The sequence below is a fragment of the Cryptotermes secundus genome, unplaced genomic scaffold, assembly GCF_002891405.2.
Source record: "Cryptotermes secundus unplaced genomic scaffold, Csec_1.0 scaffold162, whole genome shotgun sequence".
Taxonomy (NCBI): Eukaryota; Metazoa; Arthropoda; class Insecta; order Blattodea; family Kalotermitidae; genus Cryptotermes; species Cryptotermes secundus.
In genome coordinates, this window is record NW_019739943.1 from 1433608 (window position 1) to 1457550 (window position 23943).

At 36.0% G+C, this 23943-nt stretch overlaps 1 protein-coding gene across 5 annotated transcripts in view; it reads right to left on the minus strand.

Moving 5' to 3' along the window:
* The window catches only part of LOC111872064 (arrestin domain-containing protein 2), a 29273-nt gene extending 5706 nt beyond the window's left edge, over positions 1 to 23567 (minus strand). The window contains exons 1-10 of one of the 5 annotated variants that reach the window (XR_004513862.1): positions 23479 to 23567; positions 19029 to 19183; positions 16759 to 16881; positions 12487 to 12617; positions 11374 to 11469; positions 9550 to 9729; positions 8162 to 8359; positions 6995 to 7109; positions 5662 to 5889; positions 412 to 800 (exon numbers count right to left, since the gene is read on the minus strand). Coding sequence is in view for 3 of the 5 variants with exons in the window: in XM_023865585.2 (XP_023721353.1) it covers positions 5726 to 5889; positions 6995 to 7109; positions 8162 to 8359; positions 9550 to 9729; positions 11374 to 11469; positions 12487 to 12617; positions 16759 to 16881; positions 19029 to 19140 (1119 nt within the window). In the remaining 2 variants the exon portion in view is untranslated. Of the gene's footprint in view, positions 1 to 411; positions 801 to 5515; positions 5890 to 6994; positions 7110 to 8161; positions 8360 to 9549; positions 9730 to 11373; positions 11470 to 12486; positions 12618 to 16758; positions 16882 to 19028; positions 19184 to 19615; positions 19653 to 22582; positions 22604 to 23478 lie in introns of those variants that run through there. The other 4 variants (XR_002844165.2, XM_023865585.2, XM_033754512.1 and 1 more) reach the window with 4 other exon arrangements.
* Positions 23568 to 23943: the final 376 nt, after the last annotated feature.

The window sequence follows — 23943 nt, forward strand, 5'->3', positions numbered from 1 at the left end:
TACCTTTTTATGTTATCTTTTCAATCTGATACCACTGTCACACAATGAAGTGTAGTGTGCACCATGAGTAGTGTTGTCTCTCACATTCTGAGCCGTTTCATTACAGCTGCAAGTAATATTGTCATGTGCTAATATGTATAACATATAACCCAAACTGTGAAAGTAGAGACATGTTTACACTTTTATTTTCTGTGCTCATATGATTCAAGTCACTGAAAAATTACAACCAATGCTTTTACAGCTCATATGCAGTGGTACATATAACAGGTAAAATGGTATGGTACAATAAGCTAGAAGTGGCCACAGTACAAGGGACTTAGTCCCACCCCACTAGCAATAAAAAAAAAAGGTAAAATGGTAAAGTTGTCCCTGTGCTTAATTAATTAAACATGATGCCATGAAGATGTTTGGGGGAGTGGAGGTACTGCTCCACTATTCTTGACTTTGGCACTAGATCGAGGTGAGTGGTCAGCTTTGTGCCCATGCTGCTTTACTGACAAGGAAAGAGCACCTGGTACCCATTGCATAGGAGGCTGGATGTTTTGAAGAAGAGAACAATCTCTTGCCCCTGCTTGATATCAAATCCAGACCGTTTAGCCTGTAGCTCATCACTGTACATACTGAACTATTGTGGCTCAGAAGTTGTACATATATTTTAACCTTGAGGCTTAAACCAAGAATGATAGTAATGGCAAACATGTTTTTAAAAAATCAGAATGGTGATTGTAGCTTCTTTCCTATCATACACCTTCAAAATAAACTTGCTTCCACCAACTACTGGTTTCTTCTTGGAGCAAGCACTGCAAAGAGAAGCTACATGGTCTAACATATTTAATCCATAAATTGTTCTATTATAACAATTAAAATATAAAATTGCATTAAATGAAACAAAATCAGGGCTGTACACTATGAACTACAGTATGTATTTACACCTTCTCTGACCCTTATACTCGTACTTCAAGGCATGGAACTTTATTAACACAGAGACTACTCATATTCAACATATTCTATATAAGCTCAATAAATTCAGACTGTAATATTTTTTTTACATTTCCAGAACCATATACTTTTATATAAAATATTCATCAGGCCCAGATATTTTTATTTGAAGTTCACTGTCATACTCAATATGCTGTTGGACTGAAGTGTGACTTTCCAATTGTCAGAGTGGGTCTGATAGTAACCCATTTATTTGAACATGTAACAAAATACCAGGTACAATTTCTTCACTTTTTTATTTTAGTTTAGTCATAAGGGTGTCTGGATTGTTGGACTGAGTGTGACTTGCATCACAATATGGTGTACAAAATATCAGACTCAGTCTGACAAAGAACCTGAAAGGGTTCAAGGTAATCACTGTTGGGATTCACTCTTAAGTATATTCTGTAAGAAAATCATTTAATTCCTTTGAATATGTTCAGATTTAGTTCACACTTAGATTCAAGTGTGTTGAGAGGTGCTTAACATAACAGCATGCTAACTGCTTTGTACATATATACAATGCAAGATCTCAGGTTTTCACTTGCATCATTGTTGTCTTATGGTTTTGCCTTTTAGGAAGATATCAGAATTTTGGAGGAGAATCGTTCCTTCATTCTCAGGACCAAAGTGAGTTGGATGAGATTGTGGTTAGGTTACATAGGCAGACTGGAAGGAAGCAGGTCAGCCAGATCTGCTGGGGGAGAAAATGAGACAGAATCTAGCCCAGGGCAACAGGATGAATGAACAGAAAAAGTGAGAAAATTTACCCTTCTAGAGGCTACAGTTATCACCATGAGAACCCCTAATCTTAATAACATCTTATGGGAAGGATGTGGAATTATAAGAAGTTATGACCCATCTCAAGTACCATAACATTATTGTCACAGGAGAGAGACTGGAAAGAAATGCAGCCCTTCTCAAGTCACTGTGGTCTAAAAGTGGGGAGAAAGTTGTTTCACAGGAGCAAGTTACTATTTTGTCCTTGGAGGGAGAATCTTCTTCGTATTTTCTTTTAGGGAGTGGATCTGAATGAGAGGTAGATTTACAGTGTACCCAAGAATAATAGATGTATTGCTATTAAGAATTATATGCAATTTTTATGTTACATATTTCAGACTTCATTCTGCTTATAGGCCTATTATATATTCTGAATCATTGCATCTGTTGTAAGTCAGAATGAAGTAAAAATGTTGGTGGATGTAAACATTCATACAATACTATGTAAATCTGTCCATCGGTCACAACAATTCTTCACTTCTAATAAATAACTGATGGGCTCGAATATCAATACGATTTGTTTGTTTATTAAGATGTTATTTTTTGCTACATGTTTTCAGCCATTTATAACCATCATCAGGTGTTTATAAACAGTAAAATGAAACTATATTCATCACTGGACTGCGTGTTGCAATGGATCCATTGCTATTATTCATTCATGTACCAGTTTTTACATAGGATTACAATATCGAAATGTACTGAAATACTTATCTAAATTAAGGCTTGTTTAAAATCACTGTTAGTTCCTAAAAATTATCCTATTATATATAGAAGGGGATTTTATGGGTGGAACGGAGTAAGGAGAATGGTGAGTGCATATTGCATATCAGTGGTTCTCGAACTTTGTGAGAAGGCAGCTCAGTAAATTCGTTTTTTATAAGACTAGGACCCAATATAATTGATGCCAGGGCCCAGTGCTGGACTGCGGCCCAGCGGTTAAAGAAACACTGTTGTATATGATGTGTTTTTTTAACTTTGTCCCTTATTAGGACATGGGTATTATATGAGTGTGCACTGTTGGTACTAATGGTAGCATGTTGTTGCTTTGGGTGAAAATGGGGTAATTCGAATTTTTGATCTTTTGACATAATATTGAATATTATGTCCAATATATACCGACTGAGCGATCGCCACTTGTCGACGAAGTTAGTGCCAACTTTAGCGGTTAGGGGGTGTTGCGTGGTCAACGCGATGAATCCCCATGGCCGTTAATTTAGGTTTTCAAGACTGGAGCCGCTATTTCCTTGAAATAGCTCCTCAGTTATCCTCATGAGGCTGAGTGGACCTTGTTCCAGACCCACTACTACTCAGAAAATCTGATAGGGCCGGGAATCGAACCCAGACCTCTGGATTTGTAGTCAGGAACTCTGACCACTAGACCACAGAGAGTCGGCTTGCGGACTAAAAACACGGAATATTTTTTAATATGTCCAGTATGTAAAAGCATACTAATATAGAACAACAAATGTGAACACAACCAAGGAGTCCACCACAGAATGCATAAAAGCACTATCAAGAAACAGGACAGCACATCTTAAACTAACTAATTTTATCGGGATTCAAGCCTATCAGTTATTTGCTGGAAGTGTAGAATTGTTGTGATTGATGGACAAATTTACATACTAGTGACATACACATCAGGATCAAAACATACAAACAAAGATTCATACAATGTGTAACATTCTTAAGATTTGTAATCTATAGTTGGTAGTTACTAACATATATTTGAAATAGCCCACTTATTACGAAAATAATTATTTACAAACATTCTGTTCAGTTTTTAAATATCTTTGATTTGAATTTGTCCATGCTTAAGTGGTTTAAAATTCCTTATTGTTAAAACTCAGCTATCAATCTGTGTTTCCAAAATGCTGCCAACTACATTACTCGTACACGTATTAAGTGTTACATATCTTCATATAGTTGTTTCTGGGGGCGGGGGAGGGGGATAAGCAATATCACAGTTCTTGACTGCAAATCAAACTCTGAATTTATCTATACATATTGTGAAGTTACTGTTATTACTTACTTCCTTACTTGTGGAGCTGAGCCCTTCTTGAGGAACGCCCATTCTGCAGTTACTCAAAAATTTCCCAGCATCTTATTGAACCCAAAGTTTCATTATCGTGTTCACAAGAGCCCTCCACTGGTCCTTATCCTGAGCCAGATCAATCTAATCCATACCATCCCATCCTATCTCTCTTAAGATCCATTTTAATATTGTCCACCTACCTACGCCTTGGTCTTCCCAGTGGTCTCTTTCCTTCTGGCTTTCCCACCAATATACTATATGCATTCCTCTTTGCCCCCCTTCGTGCTACATGCTCTGCCCACCTCATATCTCCTTAACTTAATCATTCTAATTATACTTGGAGAAGAGTACAAGTTATGAAGCTCCTCATTATGCAGTTTTCTCCAACTTCCTCCACCTCCAACTCCACCATCCCAAGACTGTACTGCTATGCCACTGGCCTTGTAGCCAGGGCCCAGAATCTCCTTTCTCAGACTGTTAACCACTGACTTTCGACTAACTCTGCTGTCTCAAGACTCTTCACTCTCGTTTGCTTTTCCTGTTGGCGTTCATGATACAGCCATGGGGTGGACCCAACGTAAAATACCTCTTCCCACAATTCCCCTAACATTACAAGCATAATTATTTCTATGCTGACATGGTATTTACTGTGCCATACCCCAGTAACAGACATCTCTTGTGATTACATTGTTTTGGCTTTCAATGGGCATTCCACAATACGAATATTTTACTGAAAACAGCAACCCTTCTTCCAAAAACGTACAATCTATTGACACAAATTACAGCAGTAGTTTCAATATTTATGATTTATTTAAAAGCTATTGGGGATTATTGGATTTGGAATTTCCAGTTTATGTAGCCATGCCATATAGTTAAAAATACAAAATTTGCTTTCACAAAAATCTTTAATATAATCAACTTAAAACATTTTTTGGTGCTTCCAGATTATTTCGGTAATGGGACTTGTCTTTCTACTGACTAACAGAAATAAATTTTAACGCATAATATATTCTACAGCAAATCAGTAAAAGGACTGCTTTCTGTAAAATTTTAGAACTAACAAATAGAAAACAACTGCATTTCTCAACAGAATGTTGACACTGAAACTTCTCTGAATTCACTGTAAAATAAAGATTTTCTTTGTGTATATTGCTGAAAATAACCATCCATCGCAACCATAGGAAAAGTGAATTACAAATTTTATCTTCCCACAAGTTATTTATGTTTCTTTCTAGTAATTCTGTATCATTAAAATCCATTACTGAAACATTCATTACTACTTAAGTGACAAACTGTATCAAAACTATCTTAATCCTTGAAGTATTTGTCATGGCATGTACACATCCTTTTGTGGGTTACCTAGTGACAGTCAGTATCTAGGTTATATAGTGTTGAATGGTATCACAATGCATGAATGATGAACTGAAAAGGATTTGAAAGGAAGTAGTCAAGACCTAATCCAGCATATTTGTATGAAGGGACTGAGGAAAATCATGAAACTCCCACTCAGAATAGCCAGTGCACCAGCTGAGATTCAGACCAAAAATCTCCTGTATACAAGTCTACAGCATTACAGCTATGGCATCTTGTTTGGTCCTGTCATGGTATATGACATCAATCTGAAGGAACAAATAATGGCACAGTGTGGAAGTCTGTCATCCTCAACTTCAAGTTCTGTAGTTAGAGTGTTTGGAATTGAAAAGCATGAACAAAATTTTCTGAATATATCTTTCAGCATTCAATTCAGATGTGAACTGAAAACCAATCTCTTAATTGCATTCCGTTACTTTGATGTAATATAATTCCATAATTGGCACATAATTCAGTACATTTGCTTAGTATGTTTTATTTTTGCCCTTTGTCAAACTTACTCATGTTTATGCCAACCAGTAAGTGATATAACTTCAGTTTAATTACAGATATCATGTCTGTCCACTAGACATGCTGGTTGCTGGGCTTGACAACTGACACGTAGACTGGGCGATATAGGACAACAGTATCACGCTGTAAATCATGACTGTTGGTGCCATCATAGACTTCTCCAAGAAGGAATTCTGGACCAATGTATAGACCACCTTCAACGTGCTCACAGCTCACTTCTGTAAGAATAACACATTATTCCTTACTAAATTAAAAAAATACAAGTTCATATTTCCCAAAACATTAGTAATCAAAAAAGAATAATAAATTTTTCCAACTTTCTGCTGCACATGAGATGTGAGGTTCTATATATTAACGGTTTTTGGAGTGTGGCACCATGCAATACCCTGTCTCAACTGCTTCCTCTGAAATGTTGATATCTATCTACAAAACTGCATGGTGTTACATCCAGAAGACTGTCATATTAAGGTTGCTACTCATTCTTATTTGAGTTTTAAACTGACAATCAATTCAGTGGAGTGGCATGACAATAATATGGATATTTTGTAGATACCTAGTGTGAATCCAAATGAGACTTCATTTTTTTTAGTTTTATTTAGTTCAACCTTGTAAATTGTCATAGATTTCATTTAACTTTTAAGTCAAAAACACTAATTATTCAAAAGAGCTCTTCCCACATTCAGTACACATTAGACACAAGAACAAGACAGCTGAGTTCCATATGCTCAGAAAAGGGCAGTACTGAGACTTAATTGAATTGAATTTAATTGAAGTGAAGTTAATTGAATTGAAATCCATCCAGCCAAAGGCATCTGGGATTTTAAAAATCCCACCCCCCTTATTATTGGCAGTATCACATGTATCCCGTTTATATAAGATTAAGATACACAGGAGAATTGGCTCATTATATACACATTACATTTCTGATACATTACTACATTTATTTAAAGCCATATTCATGAACTAATATTTTCTTCGAAAGATAATGGGTGAAAACCTTCCTTAATATTATTAGTGATATTTGTGAATAATTTGAATCACTGAAAATATTATTTTATATAAGAGAAGTTAACTGATGAAATAAGACTTAACAGGAGGCAGGATTTTAAATGCATAGGAATCACTGTGACAAATTTTAGTGTGTTCAGTGTGTATTAAAACATCATTCTTGTATTTTGAAATGTAATAGTAGTTTAAATATTCTTTCCTTCAGCCACTGATGAAGTAATGGAGCAACAGTAACCACAGCATGAGAATTTCCCTACCTGTTTGAACTCATAGCATTTCGCATTATGAAACTTAAATTCTTGTTTCTGAACTTACCATAGTGAATGTTTGGCTGTTGACTGGAGTTTGGGATTCTGAATGGAACTGTTGCTATTGTAATTGGAAAGTGCATTTGGAGGTCATCACCAGACTTTTCAAATTCCAGATTAACCTAAAATTCAAAACTGTAAATTAGTATAATTAAATATGATTCCTCTGATATAAACTTAACGTCCTGATTCTGTATTGAGCCTAGTGGTGGAATAGAGAAGAAACCCCAACCTAAAGAGGATGTGATAAAATGCTGCCTGGCTAGAGTTGTTGCATTCTTCAAGAGTCAGTGATAAATGTGTATGGAGCAGTGTTGGAATAATGATTGGGAGGGGAAAATTAAAGAATTCAGTGAAGAACTTGTTCCAGTGACATCTGATCCACTACAAGTATTATATGAATTTATCCAGGATTAAAGCCAGCATCTAACCACTTGATCTATCGCTTGGCTTTAGAGCAGGAAAAACTTTTATGGTGTCTTGCTTTTATTTATTCTGTAAGATAGAAGATGGTTCACTGTTCACTTTAAACTGCCAAAATTTCAGATAAATATGAAATTGGTACTTGAGGTATATGTTCTAATTGGTTCAGTTTTCAAATAAAAAAATTATTTTCTTCATTACCACACATGTATTCCCTTTGACTATTATCATCATTATTTTAAAGAAACTTTAAAATCTAAGTTATGTCACATCATGATACATTTTGCTCTATTGTTATGCTCCATATTAATTAAAACAGGATCCTATATTTCTTAATTGGTTCACACCTTGAATATTGTGTTAATATAACATGAGCAGCTATGTATGTTGAGATGTCACTTTTTTTATTATGTCACAGCTATCAAGATGCCTCAACAATTACAAAGTGTTTATATAGAGTTTTGGAAGGTTCTTCTATTTGTAATAATCTTCTAAACATAAATTAAATAATCAGAGTTGATACAATTTCTGTTATAAACATGCCGTCTGTTCTGGCACAGATGACAAGGGACAACATTTCTTATCACATAATCTGTGATACTAAGAGCTATCTGAACCATTATTTTCATTATAGTATTAGTACCTAATTTATCTCCATTTTTACTTAGTGTAGATGAGCATTAACTCCTAGACCAACAGTGGATTAGATTAATTTTCTACTTCCATATTCAACATTTATGCTATGACTCACCTTGAGTACATAATATATCTGTAGAAGCCTACACACTCCAACTAGAGATGGAGGCATGACAGGTACAACCAAGCTCTGTGCAGAATCCCACTTAGAACGGGTATTTGGTCTGACTGCCTCTCCCTTGTACTCTAGAACCAGGTGCTGAATTTCCTTGTTGACACCAAGTACTCCTCTATCAATGAAGTATTCCACATACTGCATTGCACAGAACAAATCATATCAATTGATACTGGTGAACATTATGCCATTAATTTCCACACTTAGTTTAAAGTGAAGTATAATATCACAACATGTAATCCTGTGCAAATATAAACTACGTACATACTATTTATTCAATCATAGCAATGGTCATAATAGTGGTGATGATAACAAAAATTTCGGTAGTTACTAAATCATATACTCTTCTTTTATTTAAGGAAGATCTTGGTATGGCCTCACTCTAAAGTGTATTTTTTTATTGCTAGTGGGGTGGGACTAAGTCCCTTGTACTGTGGCCACTTCTGGCCTGTTGTACCAGCCCACAGATGATAGATGAGAGTGATCGTGGAGCAATTTATGGAATGAAGATTGGCAGGGGAAACCGAAGTACTCAGAGAAAACCTGCCCCAGGGCCACTTTGTCCACCACAAATCCCACTTGACCAGACCTGGGATCAAACCCGGGCCGCTGCGATGGGAAGCCAGCGATTATCTGCTTGAGCTATGGTGCGGCCTATCTCTAAAGTGTAAATCATTATAGATCTGTATATACAGAATACAAGTTATGGATTATTAATGGCTAGAATTACAAAATTTCGATTCACATATCGGAGTGAAAATATATTTAAGTGTTCAGACAGAATTTATTTTTTATTTTATGTGATAGAGTATAGCTTTAAGCGATGTAATGTTGTTAAAAGTTTACCTACATTCTGATAAACACCTTGCGATGTTAAAATAGTCTTACTGATGGTGTAATATCTGTCATTTTACATAATTCCCTGGAGCAGAATGGAAAGTTCCACTACGAAAAGAAACAGATCCATATGGTGTGAGATAAAATGCCAGTGTTTTGTGATAAAGGTGACTGTAAATATTTCTGCTAAATCTTCATATAGTCTGCATGACTGAGCCTGAATATGTGACTGGCAAATGTCTTAAAGTCACACCATTGTTACTATTGCTTTCAAAGTTTCCCAAATTTACTGAAAAGTTATTTTTCTCTTGTGTATTGAAGAAAGAGTGTCAACCTTCTGGCTCTAATTTGGGAAGTTTGGGGTTGTGTGCTTACAGTAAAAACACTGCACTGAAGAGAAGTCCTTTGTTCTTCATGTAAGGTTGTTATATGTTCACACTTGACTAAATTCTTTAATATTTTTCATCGATACTTTTATCTATTAAACTGACCTGAATTAATTTCACTTTAAGTCTAACCTCTTCTTCACCCTGGTTGTCTATGCTGGCTCGAAGTTTTATGGACTCACCACATACATAAGCTGATCGTTCAAGCTGTGTTCGAAGTGCAACAGGGCCCTTCTCACAACAGAGACAGCATGTAGTTCGTTTGTCCTGTCCTACCATTGGTTTCTGCAAAGAAGATTTTGTAACTTATACTTCAAAGCACACACAAACACACACACATGAAAAATTCAATATATGACTTCTAATTTCTAGGTTTTCAGACTTTGTCCATTGTATGGTATTCTAAAAATTTAGAAAAAATCCTTTTGTAAACTGGATCTGTTTCCATCCTCATGTGAGGGGAGAAATAGAGTTAGTTCCAAATGTTATTTTTTTATAAATTAAAAATTAAGGAAGAAGCAATGTTTCAAACTTGATCTTCAGAGTTGTATTACAGGGAAGTTCTATCAGAGATACCTTGGCTTTTATAGAAATGTGATTTACTTTATCATTAATAGTGATTGCAAATGGATTTCATAACCATTCTTATTGTTAGTTGTGTAAACTACACAACTAGCAATAAGAACATACAACCAAGAGAAATAATCGACATCTTCTGCCATCCGGAAGAAAAACAACATGACCCAATGCTGGTTCACGATTTTTAACATAATAACTAATTTTTTACATGCAAAAGATTTTTAATACAATTTTAAATACATAGGGGAGCTATTTTATGGAAAAGTGAACATCACATTGCGTGCAGTGGGAAACCCCAATCGAATACCCAGTAAATATGCTTAAACGAAACATCACACGTAAATCTACACGTCAACGTGGCTGCATAAGGCAAACTATGATATAGTGAGCACTATTCATAACCTAAGTGCATAATGTTAAAACATCTTATGTGACAGTGTTTCCTGCTCGTAGTGGTGTGCCTCTGAATATGATTCTTTTGAATCAAAACATGTAAGGTGAATAAAGACTGAAGTGTTGTAAAACCTGTATGTCATACTGGACTGAAAGTTATCTACTTTGTGAAGGGCGGCTGTTGAGTAAGGCTGACAACCTTACCGCCATCTATGAGCCTATTGTCTAGAAAATGTGTGAACCTCAACATCACACAACCCTATGGGCTTCCACGGACTGTTACAGGGATACCTTTACGTTTTTACATACTTTAATGGTATTTTTGCAAGAGGTCCATATTTCGTTGTTAGGTGTCTATGAAAATTTCTTGTTCTGAAAACGTTGTTTGTGAGAAGTTCACTGCAAACAACTCAGTGGGGAAAATTTTCCCACTCCCAAGTTCTTACTTTATTTTATTTCATTTTTGTGTAGGAGTATCATCTAATGTAGAACTGTTTGCACCCAATATATCAATATCCATTTCGACAATTTTGCATTTTTTATACCCATTAATTACTGCCACCAACAATCACACCACTATCCAAAAGAGTGTAATGGGAACAGTATCATTAAAAAAAATGACACATGCAGAAATTAAATTCTAAGAGTACCTATTCTTAAGGCATCTGATGCATAATTACTGCTCCACAAAATGTTTTAATTAAATTTGTGTTGTAATTGCTTTTATAGGTAATTTCTTCTGCTGGTAGTTCAGTTTGGAGCATTCCTATAAATCTTATGCACTGCTTTCGATGTTTCCTGTACCACTTCACTGCACGCCACCTAGTTTGGGAACAACTGTCCCAAAGGATGACTAACTAGTGAAGTGATCAACCCTGTCACGTATAGTGTACATTTTTCCATTGTGAATACATAAAATAATCTGAGAATGTTTTTGATAATAATAAATAATCTTACCAGATAGTGCTCATCCATACAGTCAATGTGAGGTCCTATTATGGTGAAGTACTTCATGCCCTGTGGTGGGGAAGCGTATGGAATATCCACTGTCACCTGCATGCACAGAATATATGAGTCACAAATCATTTTTCTATTTCTGATTAATTCTTTGTTTTATTACCTTATACGTAGATATATATTGTGTCATGATGGCTCAAAGCCAGAATCGTGGAAGAAGAAAAGACATCCACTTCTAGGATCCAGAAACCTAAACAGAAGGCCATTGCTAGGCAATGGCTTTTTAAACACATCTCATTGGCAGTACATATGAACATCCAACAATAGAAGAAATGCTGAAAGTGGTGCTATCTGTGAGGCCTGCCCTAAGGCTATATATTGGGAACTGAAACTGACAGTGGGTTAGTTCTGAAGTAGACAGTCTGAGTCTGAGGTTGTTGTGAGGCAGTCACCCCTGGCAGAGGCGTGGGATGTGGAGGGGTTCCCATCGTTGGAAGCCATAGTTTAGCAATGTATAGAGAAGATGTAGAAGACTTACCGTGTGATAGAGCAAACAGTAGAATGTGTGAATTAGTGAAATGGTTATAATTACTCACAGTTATGATTTGTAAGAGTCCAATAAATCAATTTATCAATCCAAACCCTATGTCTAATCACCTAACACATGGCAATATTTTAGTCAAGTCACAAAGTATATTTCCTCCAACTTTTGGACCTCTACCATATTCATCAGCAGGGTCCATTATCATCCCTGAAATGCTGGTAATACAGCATACTTACACATGGGTCACTGACAAATAAATTATATTTTAATCCTATTTGCAATTAATTATTCTCCACTATTTGTACCCTGTACAGGTGGAGATAAATCTAATGGTGCCCCCTTTTCTTTTTCCTTCTTATGTCTAATCTTGTAGAATATGATCAACCTTCTGTACAGATAATGGAACCCCCATTCAACATTCTTCAGTTTAAAGTTTCTCCTCATTGATACTCAGAAATTTAAAGAACGAAAACTGTAGGAATGAATGGGGACTGATGTAATATATTAATGTAACCTACACTGTACCATGGATTTAGTGATTGAGTGAGTTAGCCAATAACATAACGTACCTTAATATAATACCGTATGAAACCTGGTTTACTCTCAAATGAGCATGGGAGTGAACTCTCTGGTAGTTGAAATTGAAATGGGAATTGGTGGAGACCACGAGGTAGAATTGGTACATTGCCTTCTGGTTTGTCTGGAAGAAAGTTAGAAAACAAGGATTTAAATTAAAAACTGGTAATTTATTTTAATTTCTAGATTAGTTATTTATAATAATTATCAACTTCGCTGCTGTTTATAACATTATGAGTTGAAGAAAGCAGTCTTCTGGGATTTGGCACCGTGTATATGTGGTGTTAACCGACGTTTCGGAGGAACGTATCGCCTCCATCTTCAGGTAGAAGAAAAAAAATATATAAGAAATCTGCAAGCAAAGGGACCGTGAGAACCGGTAAAAGCAGACTGGAAAAATATGAGTTATCAAAATCAAATCTAGATATAAAAATTATGAAGATTATGACAGAACTAGTCTGGGCAAGCAGATAACTAACATTAATGTAGGATTTCAAATTCCTTGTAAATTGATGGATGATTGTTCATATTATTGTTTCTTTATCAGAGCCATGTTGACTATAGATGTTATAAAATGTTGAAGGGCACAGAGAAGATGTTTACAAACAGTAAGTTGGAAAATATATGGGAGGTTTTAAAGTACCATACTAACATACATGGTCATACATGGCCAGTAGTTGAACTAGGGACTTCATGAATGTATAGAAGCCCTACACTTTGATGTTCAACATAGAAACAAAGATTTTATGAGAATCTGCTAAGGCTATCGAGAAAATTATGAATTGCGCTACGTATTTCAGTATGATTATTTTCACCCTTTCATTCACATCTGAACAAGCTACAAATACATAAATATATAAGAATGCGAAAGTGAATTTGAGCCATGTGATAACTAGTGAAACTAAACAGTTGTAACAAGAGGACACTGTAATCATTGCTATGTTCCTGTGCACATCTATGGACTAAATTTTTATTACATTTCGTCAACATACACTGTGTATCAGTGGAAGCCAGTAACTCAGTTTTCATTGTCTTATTCTTTCTACATCATTAATTGGTTAACAAATTTCTGAGAATTAATCAGCTTAATTCATCTACAGTTGAAATTTTAATAACATAGTGAAATTTCAGTAGTCATATATCTAATTTGGACATGTAAACTTGATTTCATAATACTATAGTCATAATTTTCGTGTTACTCTGTTACTGAAAACTGCTGATATTTAAGAGCTTAACTCTTTACAAGCACAAAGAGAACTGATATATTCAAAAGATAATAATTGATGGTTTGATCATATACATAGAAATTTTTAAGGCAAATAAATAAAGCTATCTCCATTGTAGGGAGTCCATATTAACCATGTCATCTCAGTTAACACCTAGAGAAATAAAATAAAATAAAATAAAATCTGTTACTTTCATAGCTGAGTTTACTGCAATACAGGCATGAGAAGCAATTAAATACAAACTCATCACAGTTGATGTTAGCCAAACACTTTTGGCTTATGCTAGATGATTGTGAGCACAGATACAATTAGAATAGACATGATACACTATAGGCTTGAGGGGAGGAGGGTGTGCATAATATTCCCAAGATGCATGTTAGCTAAACGTGATATGGTAACAAACTTCAGTTGCTTGCATGCTTTAGCAATTTTAATTACAAATCTTATTGTAAGAGTGTACTATGTTGTGAGTGCATCATGAGAGATGAAGTTTCCTGTGTTGTAGAGAACTTATTAAAAGTCATTCTAATGTAGGGATTTGCTTATAAGAAGACAATCAAAATAGATTGATCAATGTTTTTCCTCCCAAATATGTTAAAGAAATCAAACAAGAGGTTAAGCCCTTTTTCTCATTCTTGGTACAAATCTGATCTTGGCTGTGTGATAAGAGTAATCATCATCATTGTACTGATGGTCATATCTCCTTTTTCTCACCTGGAATAAATATTCCGACAACAAATGATACTCATTACAATACTTCCTTCTATGTTTTGAAGAAAGAGATATGAAATGTAAAGAATCACGTGACTTCAAATATAGCTTTAGTAAAGTTTTGTATCAATCAAATTGAAGGTTCATTCAATTTTTCACATAAAACACAATATGAAAAGCATAATGAAAGAGTCAGAGTTAACAGGTGTATTGTTGAAATCTTGGCAGGTGCTATTTACTACCTGGCTCAGGAAAACTTCCTTTTAGAGGACATCTGGAAAACATAGAATCTGATAATAGAGAAAATTAATTAGAGTAGCTTGATTACAGGGCCCAGTATATCAAAAATTTTGTGTTCACTTGGAAACTTCAACACTTTATGGGAAATTCTCATGATATTAAGAATGATCAATTCAACTGTGATGATGAACAAGATACAGAAGATGTGAAACATGTTTCCTTTTTATTTGTAATTGAAGATGAGATTGTAGGTGTACCGGGATGATTTTTGCTATGTGACTCATTAGGGCAATGTACAAGAACAATTTATCAGATATTCAGATATTAGCGGTGATTGCTGCCTGAACATGTTTTAACATAATAAATTAATTTGGCTGCGCCATAGCTCAAGCGGTTAGACGCTGGCTTCCACCACGACGGCCCGGGTTTGATCTCGGGTCTGGTCACATGGGATTTGTGGTGGAAAAAGTGGCGCTGGGGTGGGTTTTCTCCGAGTTCTTCGGTTTCCCCTGCCAATCTTCATTCCACCAAATTCTCCGTCATCATTATCACCTGGGGCAGGCTACAGTAGGCCAATCAGTGGCCACCATGCCGAGTGGGCCCAGTTGGACTCCACCCCCTCACTGTGCGAATTAATAATAAATTAATTTAGTAAGGAAGAACTTAGTAGCTCAGATACATGATGGTGCAGTGGTTATGGCACAAGCATAATGAACTGTAAAAATTAATTCATGACAAATAAGAAACAGCCTTATTTATACACTGTTATGGTCACCAGTTAAATTTAGTGCTAAGACAATTGGTTGAATGTATTTCAGGGTGTAAAACCTCCTTCGAAACATTGAATGATTTCACCACATTCTTTTATAAAACATCAAAAAGTACCTGTGTTTGACAAATTTGTCACTGGATGCTGGTCTTCAGTCTCCCCCACCATATACATTTACACAGAAAGATCTGCTGAATTGGTCTCACAGCTCAAAACAGCACTTATTTGTTTCTTCAAATCAGTTTTCAATACAAAGAAAGAGTGAGAGAGCTAAACACATATTTCTGCTTGAAAATGTCGTGATATTCTTCAAAATTTGACTTCAGTTTTTATTTGAAAGTATTTTCAGGAGTACATGATGAACACAAGAACCTTTCCAAAATTATTCAAACCAACATTAATGACGTCAGTTACTGTTCCAAAAAGTGGAATAATTCAGAACTTTTTAGCAGACAAGGTTTGGTCAGTAAGTCACAGCTGCTCTAAAGGAGATAAAGATCACTCAACACTGCCAGCTAAGATACAATGAACCACACTGATTAATAAAGATAAAAAAACATCTTATTACTGGCTGTGCTGTGAAATAACACTATGACAGGACAGCTGACCAATCAGTTCTTCAGAATTCTTAGACTAAAATTTGTATCACAGACTTCGGGAAATTTAAATATTACTCTGAAACATGTCTGGTGCCTGCTCATGATTTATTATTGAAATATCATACAAGTGATATTTTGATTCTCTTCTTATGTAAACTGAACTTTCCATTATTTATGTCTCAAAAAAATTTTACAAAATAATATTTCAGGCCTGCTCAAATATTTCATAGTTTCAAATCTGAGTATGGCATTATCAGAAGTCAAAAAATTATCTGCCTTCTCATTAGCCATTCCAGCAAGCACTATTGCATCTGTTGAGCAGTTACTCACTCCTCTGAAGAAGGTCCTATTTAAAAAGGACCTTAAAATGTTTATAAAGGACACATTGTAAGGAATTATATAAGTGTGTACAAAGGAACTTGTAATACCATGAGCATATGATTGACCTTGATGAGTAAAAGTTTAGCAAGGATACTTTTACTGAAGAAAGAATTAAAATAGCAAACTATCTTTATTATAATAATTTTTATGAAATATGAATAAACATTTGTCAAAAGAGAAAACATATATAATAAAATAAGCACTTAAGTACGTCCAGTTTTTCTTTAGCCTATCCAATATTAGATCCATAACTTTACATTGTGGCAAAATTCACAGCAGTCTTGTCAAATGTGATAACTTGAATTTCATTCTATTGTAATTAATGCAAAGCATATGAACCTTTTCCCCAGATAATGGCTCTGTCATCAATGAAGTACTGATCATCTTTAACTGTCCGTCTGTCTCCACTAACAACTACCTTCCACTCTGCATGTGCCTTCCCTCGCAAGACAACTCGAACCGCTGAAACAAATGACATTTTGCTTCATTATTTGCAGTACCATAAATCCCCAAATTATTCTTTTCTAATCATGATGAAAGTTCATCTCCAAGCTCCACAAATATTTTGCAATTCCATGTCATTAGGCATGCTCAGTCTCTGTGCTTAACACCATGCAATGGAGGAAAAAGGGGAACATAAATTTAAAGCTCTGTTTAGTCACAATCTTGTGACTATGTGATGTGACAAGGTGTGGTTACTGAAATATGACAAACTGGCTATATCTGAAGAAATGACAGGAGCAGCAGCAGCAACAACAACAGGGACAATAACAACAACCACAACAACAACAACAGCCAGAAGAACAAAAACAACAGCATCAGAAGCAAGAACAACAGGAATTCACTTCCATTTAGTTTTTGTTTTTATGTGTTAAGTCAACAGTTACAGGAGTCAATTACAGAGTTAGGACCTTCAAATAAAAATTAAAGAAAATACTGAGAAAATTATGACAAACATGTATATCTAAGATATTAAGATATTTCATTGCACAATAGATGCAGACAAGCATAACTTTATAATGACACTGAGTTTAACAAAGTGCTGTAAAAACATAGACATAACTTATATTTATTTTTAAACTAGTGAAACCACTAAACTCATTTACTGGACAATACATATCAGTTGTTGTCTGGTGACTGAGGTTAACTCTTTCTAAGGGACCCAACAAAATAAGTATCTCCCACCCCCTCACCTGATGATGGAAACAGATCCCATTTCTGAAACGTTGTGTCCTCTAGTTTTTTAGAATAACAGACAATGGACAAAGTCCAAAAACCCAGTAATTCTGAGTGTTAAAATAATTAAATTGATTGTCTATAATAACAATCTTATGAAAACATATTTCTGGTGACCAAAAAAAAAAAAAACAAACAATAATGTCAATTTCTTGACCAGGACTTTCTTAAAAATATGTATTGAATGATAAAAATGTTTATTTATTATGACAATTTTATGAGTACATATTCACACTGACCAATGATCTATTATTTACCAATGTAGTGTCTCATAGCCATTGTTTTATGCATTAAAAGGACACAAAGCAACAAATTAGCTGTGGACCTAGATCACTTATGAAGGGACACTGAACAGTAATCAAGCTATGCTTTTGCACCATAAAATTGGTTGTATTTCCCTAGAGATCAGATTAGTCAAAGACAGAGAAAACTGGATAAAAGTATTTAAAAATTGTTGTGTCTCACTTCAGTAGTATGTAAAGGAAAATAAATAAAATATAATAACTCGGTTTTCTAAACCTGTAGCCACAAGTATGAAATCACATACCCAGAATTATGATTCAGTCACCTAATTTAGGAAAGATGTTTCAAAGAGTTCATTTGGCATAGACGTTCTCAAAATAATTATTTATTACTGAATTTATTTTGTGTTAAGGAGAGAAGTATTCCCAATATTGCAACAAACCCTGAGAACATCCCTAAATCTCAGTATTGCTGACTTTCCTGTATTTTTTTGAAATTAGATTATGTCATTAATAAATATTAAACACTAAACATTTAACATGCAGTATGCCTGTACAAAAAGTTGTGTTGACGGAAACCTATGCGATAGGTAATATCAATTTCAGATAGCTGAGATAGTGGAAATCAAGGGTGCCTGTGTGCCAGACTTTCTCAGAAGTGTTAACCATGCAATGCTCTGTGCTTTGTGAGAATGAAGCAACTGCAGTGTGTTAACATTCCCCGTTCGGCTAACATGATAGCTTGGACTGTCATGCACTTCCTCTTCTTTTAAGCCTATACTAATTGTGTCTGCACTGATAAGCAGCTATCATAAGCCTAAAACAATTTCTATAATGGGCTGGTTGGAGGTGGCAGATGATACATTATTTGATTGAATCTCCTACCTCTATATGGAATACCACTGAACTACGAATGTAACAATTTTTATATTACTACTCAAGTATTTGCTCAGTTAACATGGTTAATACACAAACTTCACTACTGACCTAACCACTACACTTAAGCTAAAACAGTCTACTTAGTGATTACCAAATATAAGCTAAATTATAAGTAGAAAATAAAAGTAAGTTCAAAGCTTACCATAAGCAAAGTGATTCACATAGAAAGTAATCATAACAAAGAACACTTACCACGAAGTTTGAAATTTTCAACTGTGTCTAGAACCACATGACCAGCAAGAGTTTCACCAGCATAATACATTTCCCGATCCAGTCGGATATCAAACTCACGTATGTAATCCATTCTGGATTAAGATATTGTTACCGCACCAACATAGTTATATCACCTATAATACAGAGAATCAGCACACATCACTAAATACACTGTAACCCATTTATTTGCGATATTAAGTCTGTAAAAATTGGAAATTAGGCTATAATGAGACAATCTTTCCAGCAAGTAACTCTTAAATAGCGTGTGAAAAGAAAAAAAAGGGTAAAGCTATCCAAGTAGCATGCTCTGGAGGCCCATAGGGTTATGAGACATCAGGGCTCCCATATTTTCTAGACAATCAGCTCACTAATGGCGGTGAGATAAATAGCAGGTGAAACTCCATGATAATGCTTCCTTTAATTTAGAGGATGCCTTGTTTGAATGCCAGGAAAGGCAGAGGTGTTTGTTTTCTTTAGTCCTTTCATGCAAACAATATCTTATAAGATTATTCTGATATATGAATTAGAAACACTGTGGAGGGAAACAATTACATATCTTAAGGTACCTTCCCAGCTAAAGCACTAAGGAAAGCCATAAGAAATATGATTCAAGGCTTTCACAGCAATCAGCACTGTCAGACTACTGTATTCTTGGATGTGATGCTGTGTGTTTTTTTTTCTGTTGGTACCTACTGGCACCTATGCCCTCACCTTCCTTGTGCAATGTTTTGTGAAGGCCATATATAACTATTCTCCAAACAAAATGGCCCAAAACAAGTGTTGGTGTTTCATCATGCAGTGGGTACCAGGGACATATGATTTCTGTGTGAAAAAGTTAAATCCGCAATATTTTAATGTATCCATTCGCAAATTTGTATCCACAGTGGATGAGTGTCTGGAAACAGACCTCCATTCCGAAAATAGCGATATGGATACTATTGACGGTCATGACCTTGGGGGGGGGGGGATAGGGCCAGTTCTCGTCCGATATCGCTTGAGCTTCTCTATTGTTCTCGTTCCACATTTGCAGCCATGACAAATTTTAGTTGCCGTCATCCGTACAGCCCATGGGCCAAATAGTGTTACGGTTCCTGTATCACGGATACCCTGCTCCAATTGTTGAAATACATCAGTGCCCGAATGGCTCGATGAAGATAACTTAGCGCGTAGTCATGTGAAGTATACCAGCTTGACTATTAATGGTAACGAAGGTTAAAAGCATGTCGCAGTATTCGCCTTTTGCGTAGTCCATGATCATTCGACGTCAACTGATTCTTTTTGTGTGCTCTGTATGTCTTGAGTACACCTAACAATGCACTATGGGCCGCGCCATAGCTCAAGTGATTAGTCTCTGGCTTCCCACCGCGGCCGCCCGGTTTCGATCCCGGGTCTGGTGGAGAAAGTGGCGCTGGAGCAGGTTTTCTCCGAGTACTTCGGTTTCCCTGGTCAATCTTCATTCCACCAATTGCTCCACAATCACCCTCACCTATCATCTGGGGCTGGTACAATAGGCCAGAAGTGGACGCAGTGCAAGACACTTAGTCCAACCCCACTAGCAATACAAAAAAAAATGCGCTATGTATCATCGTGACAGGTGACAGAAGTATATTGTCCCATTTGACGATGAAATGTACAATATCTTCAAAAGTAAGCGTCTCAGAATATATGTTGATTAACTTTCTCGACTTTGTGTACAAATTCGTAATGTGGAAAGCTCAATTTCACATTATGTGTAATGGGTTGCAAGCAATCGGTGAATTAAAAATGAATACTGTTAGGCATATTTTATCTAGGGTTATTTTGGGTCGCAATTCAAATCGATGGTAGTGCTAATCGGCAATATAAAGACAATTTTTCGTTGTTCGGTACTTCCTGAAATGATGTCCAGGAGAACTTCGGTGTGCTTTCTTTGGCATGGCGCAACCTGAAGAATTTGGAACAGAATATATACTTGAAGCTGCGATGAAAACCTGTCAGCCGTTTCAGTGCAGACAAAGAAAAGTGGACCAAATGTCCGTAGACATATTGTCTGGAAACCTTCACAAAAAGAAGCGGTAAAAGTTGTAGCTTATGACAGCTACGAGAAGAATATAAGTAATAAGCGAATGGCAAAATTAGCAACAGAAGAAAAAGACATTCATTGTCCTGTTTTGTTCAGTATAAATCCGCTGAACTTCGCGATATTGTGGTCAATGCCTGTTTCTCAGGTCCTAGGATCGATTCTAGTACAGTGAACAGTTATCCTGCATGGTTTCTTCAGAGGGTTTCCTCCGTTGGATGAAACAAATGCTTCGAATGCCTTTTATGAAGCCAACGCTTCTTCCCACATCCTATCCAATTTATATTCACGGTTACATATTATTCTTCCAGTTACAAAGCACAATAAAGCCTCAACCCTTCTGACATGTAAGAAATACGCTACTCTTCACTGAATTGTGTATGCTGATCACAAAAGTGATAGTCAAAATGTCGTGACGCTGACGGCGTTTATGTTTTTCATTATTTATATTAGTATGCAAGACATTACACAGTTTGAAGTAATGACTTTATTTAGCCAAGAATGCATTCAACCATCGACGAATCGTCATATTCCCACGTCACTTTTGACAAAAAAAAAATGATAAGAACAGCAAGAAATACCACAAAAGCGAAAAAAAAAATACGATGCTCTGGCTCTACAATCAATGTCCAGACCAGAATCATAGTGTAAAATAGTTGTGTCCAGATTTGTAATCAGGTTATCAGGTTCACTCAATCACTCATGGAGCTGAGCCCTTCTTGAGAAGCCGCCAATTGTGTAACTACTCAAGAACTTCCCAGCATTTTATGGAACCCGAAGGTTCATTACCGTGTTCACAAGAGACCTCCACTGGTCCTTAACCTGAGTCAGATCAATCCAATCCATACCATCCCAGCCTATCTCTCCAAAATCCATTTGAGTATTTTCCACCACCTTCATCTTGGACTTCCAAGTGGTTTCCTTCCTTCTGGCTTTCTCAGCAATATCCTATATGCATTCATCTTCTCCCCATTCGTGCTACATGCTTTTCACATCTCATCCTCCTTTACTTCACCATTCTAATTATACTTAGAGAAGAGTACAAGTTATGAAGCTCCTCATTATGCAGTTTTCTCCAACTTCCTGTCATTTCGTCTCTTTTCGGTCCAAATATTCTCTTCAACGCCCTGCTCTCAAACACCCCATATCAGATTCACTTTAAAAATAATTTTATTTCATGTCACTGTACCCTTGTCGACTAATGTTATCGGGAGTTTAGTGAGACTGAATCTCTTGGTGCTTTTTCTTCAAATGAGCCCTACTGTACCAATCCCTGGTGATAAAATTCTCAAATAAATATTAAAATATGGAAGAATGGTGATTGGCACCGTCAAACTGAAATGCTCACAAAAGACTATGTCCCAGTAACATCTTTTCTACCAGAAATCGTGGAATTGCTATTCGTTTTAATGCTATTATAATTTAAGTAGTTCAGAAAGTATCGTTAAATAAACTAAGAAACCTGAATACAAACTCCAGTCTATCTGACCAAGACTCGAATGTAGATTCGTTCAAAACCGACCACAAGATAAAAACACGATTCAGTGTCTGCATCCCAACTCCAATTCTCCTGTCCCTTAGTCTCCTTTCACGCCATTCATACTCGTATATTCATAGATGTCATTATTTTGCACTGACATTTAGGGGGAACATTCAGGTACCAACTCAATTTATCCCCACGCTAGCACTGATAGTATTGACATTAGTATTGCATTAGCTTCCAGGCATAACGAATACGAAACAAAATTGTTGTTCGATTTCGTGGGATTTTGGCTCTTGTATGTTAGTTGAAACTATACTTGGTTGTGTTTGATTTGCATCCATCATCCGGCATGTCATAACATAGACAGTGTAGTACGTATTCCGTGTGCATCAGTTTTACAGGAAATTCCCAATTGCGCTCTTTCCTCTAAGACTGAGTAAATTATCTCATGTTTAAGTAAATCGATAGGCCACGAGGTACGTCCTAGGACAAAAGCAAGCACTGATTTAGTATATAACAGGAAAGTATATAAATGGTATGACCTTCTGCATGATAGTTTCAATAATCTTTTAGGAGTTCCATTATTATAAAATATAGAATATAATTTATACTAGCGCAGGATATGTGGAGTATCTGTTTCTCTACTTTATTACGCACAGTTACATTCGAGTACTATAATGAATAATAAAGATAGGTTTTGCATGCTCTTCTACGCGCTCAGGCTCGAAACAATACGTCTGCGAACATTGAAACGTTAGCTCATAATTTGCATGACTTTGTTTCTAAAGTTGTTCCCAGAATATCTGATTAAATATACTGATTTTGTACCCAGTGGTATTCCAAAATTTATGATAATTCACAATAGTACACAAACATAATTCCCTTACCTGGCATGTCTTTCACATTTTGTGTTCGATGCGTGTCACTGTGAAAAGATAAAGGCGTGATTCTTGTCATTAGGTGTCAGTGTATACCACTTGAGCGCATCGCTCGATAATTTCCCATCCCTTCGCGCATGGAACAGAAAATATAAGAGCAGGGCAGTCCATTCAGAGGGGTTAAGGGTGGAATTATAGGCTCCATTTCAAGGCATTTTGAGACTTAAAATGGCCAATGTGCGTGGAACATCATTTCTGACTCTAAACTGACATAAAATAAATTCGGGTCTATATACACGATTCTGCAAGTAATTTTTAGTATGTTGAGGTAGGCTATTTAGAAATATGACTTATCTAGCAGTATTCGTGTAATGAACATCACAGTTATCACCGTTGCTCATTCTAAAGGTCTCTGGATCGAGCCTCAGCCCAGTTTTCTTAGCATTCCACAGTTCCTCTCTGCACATACTGGGA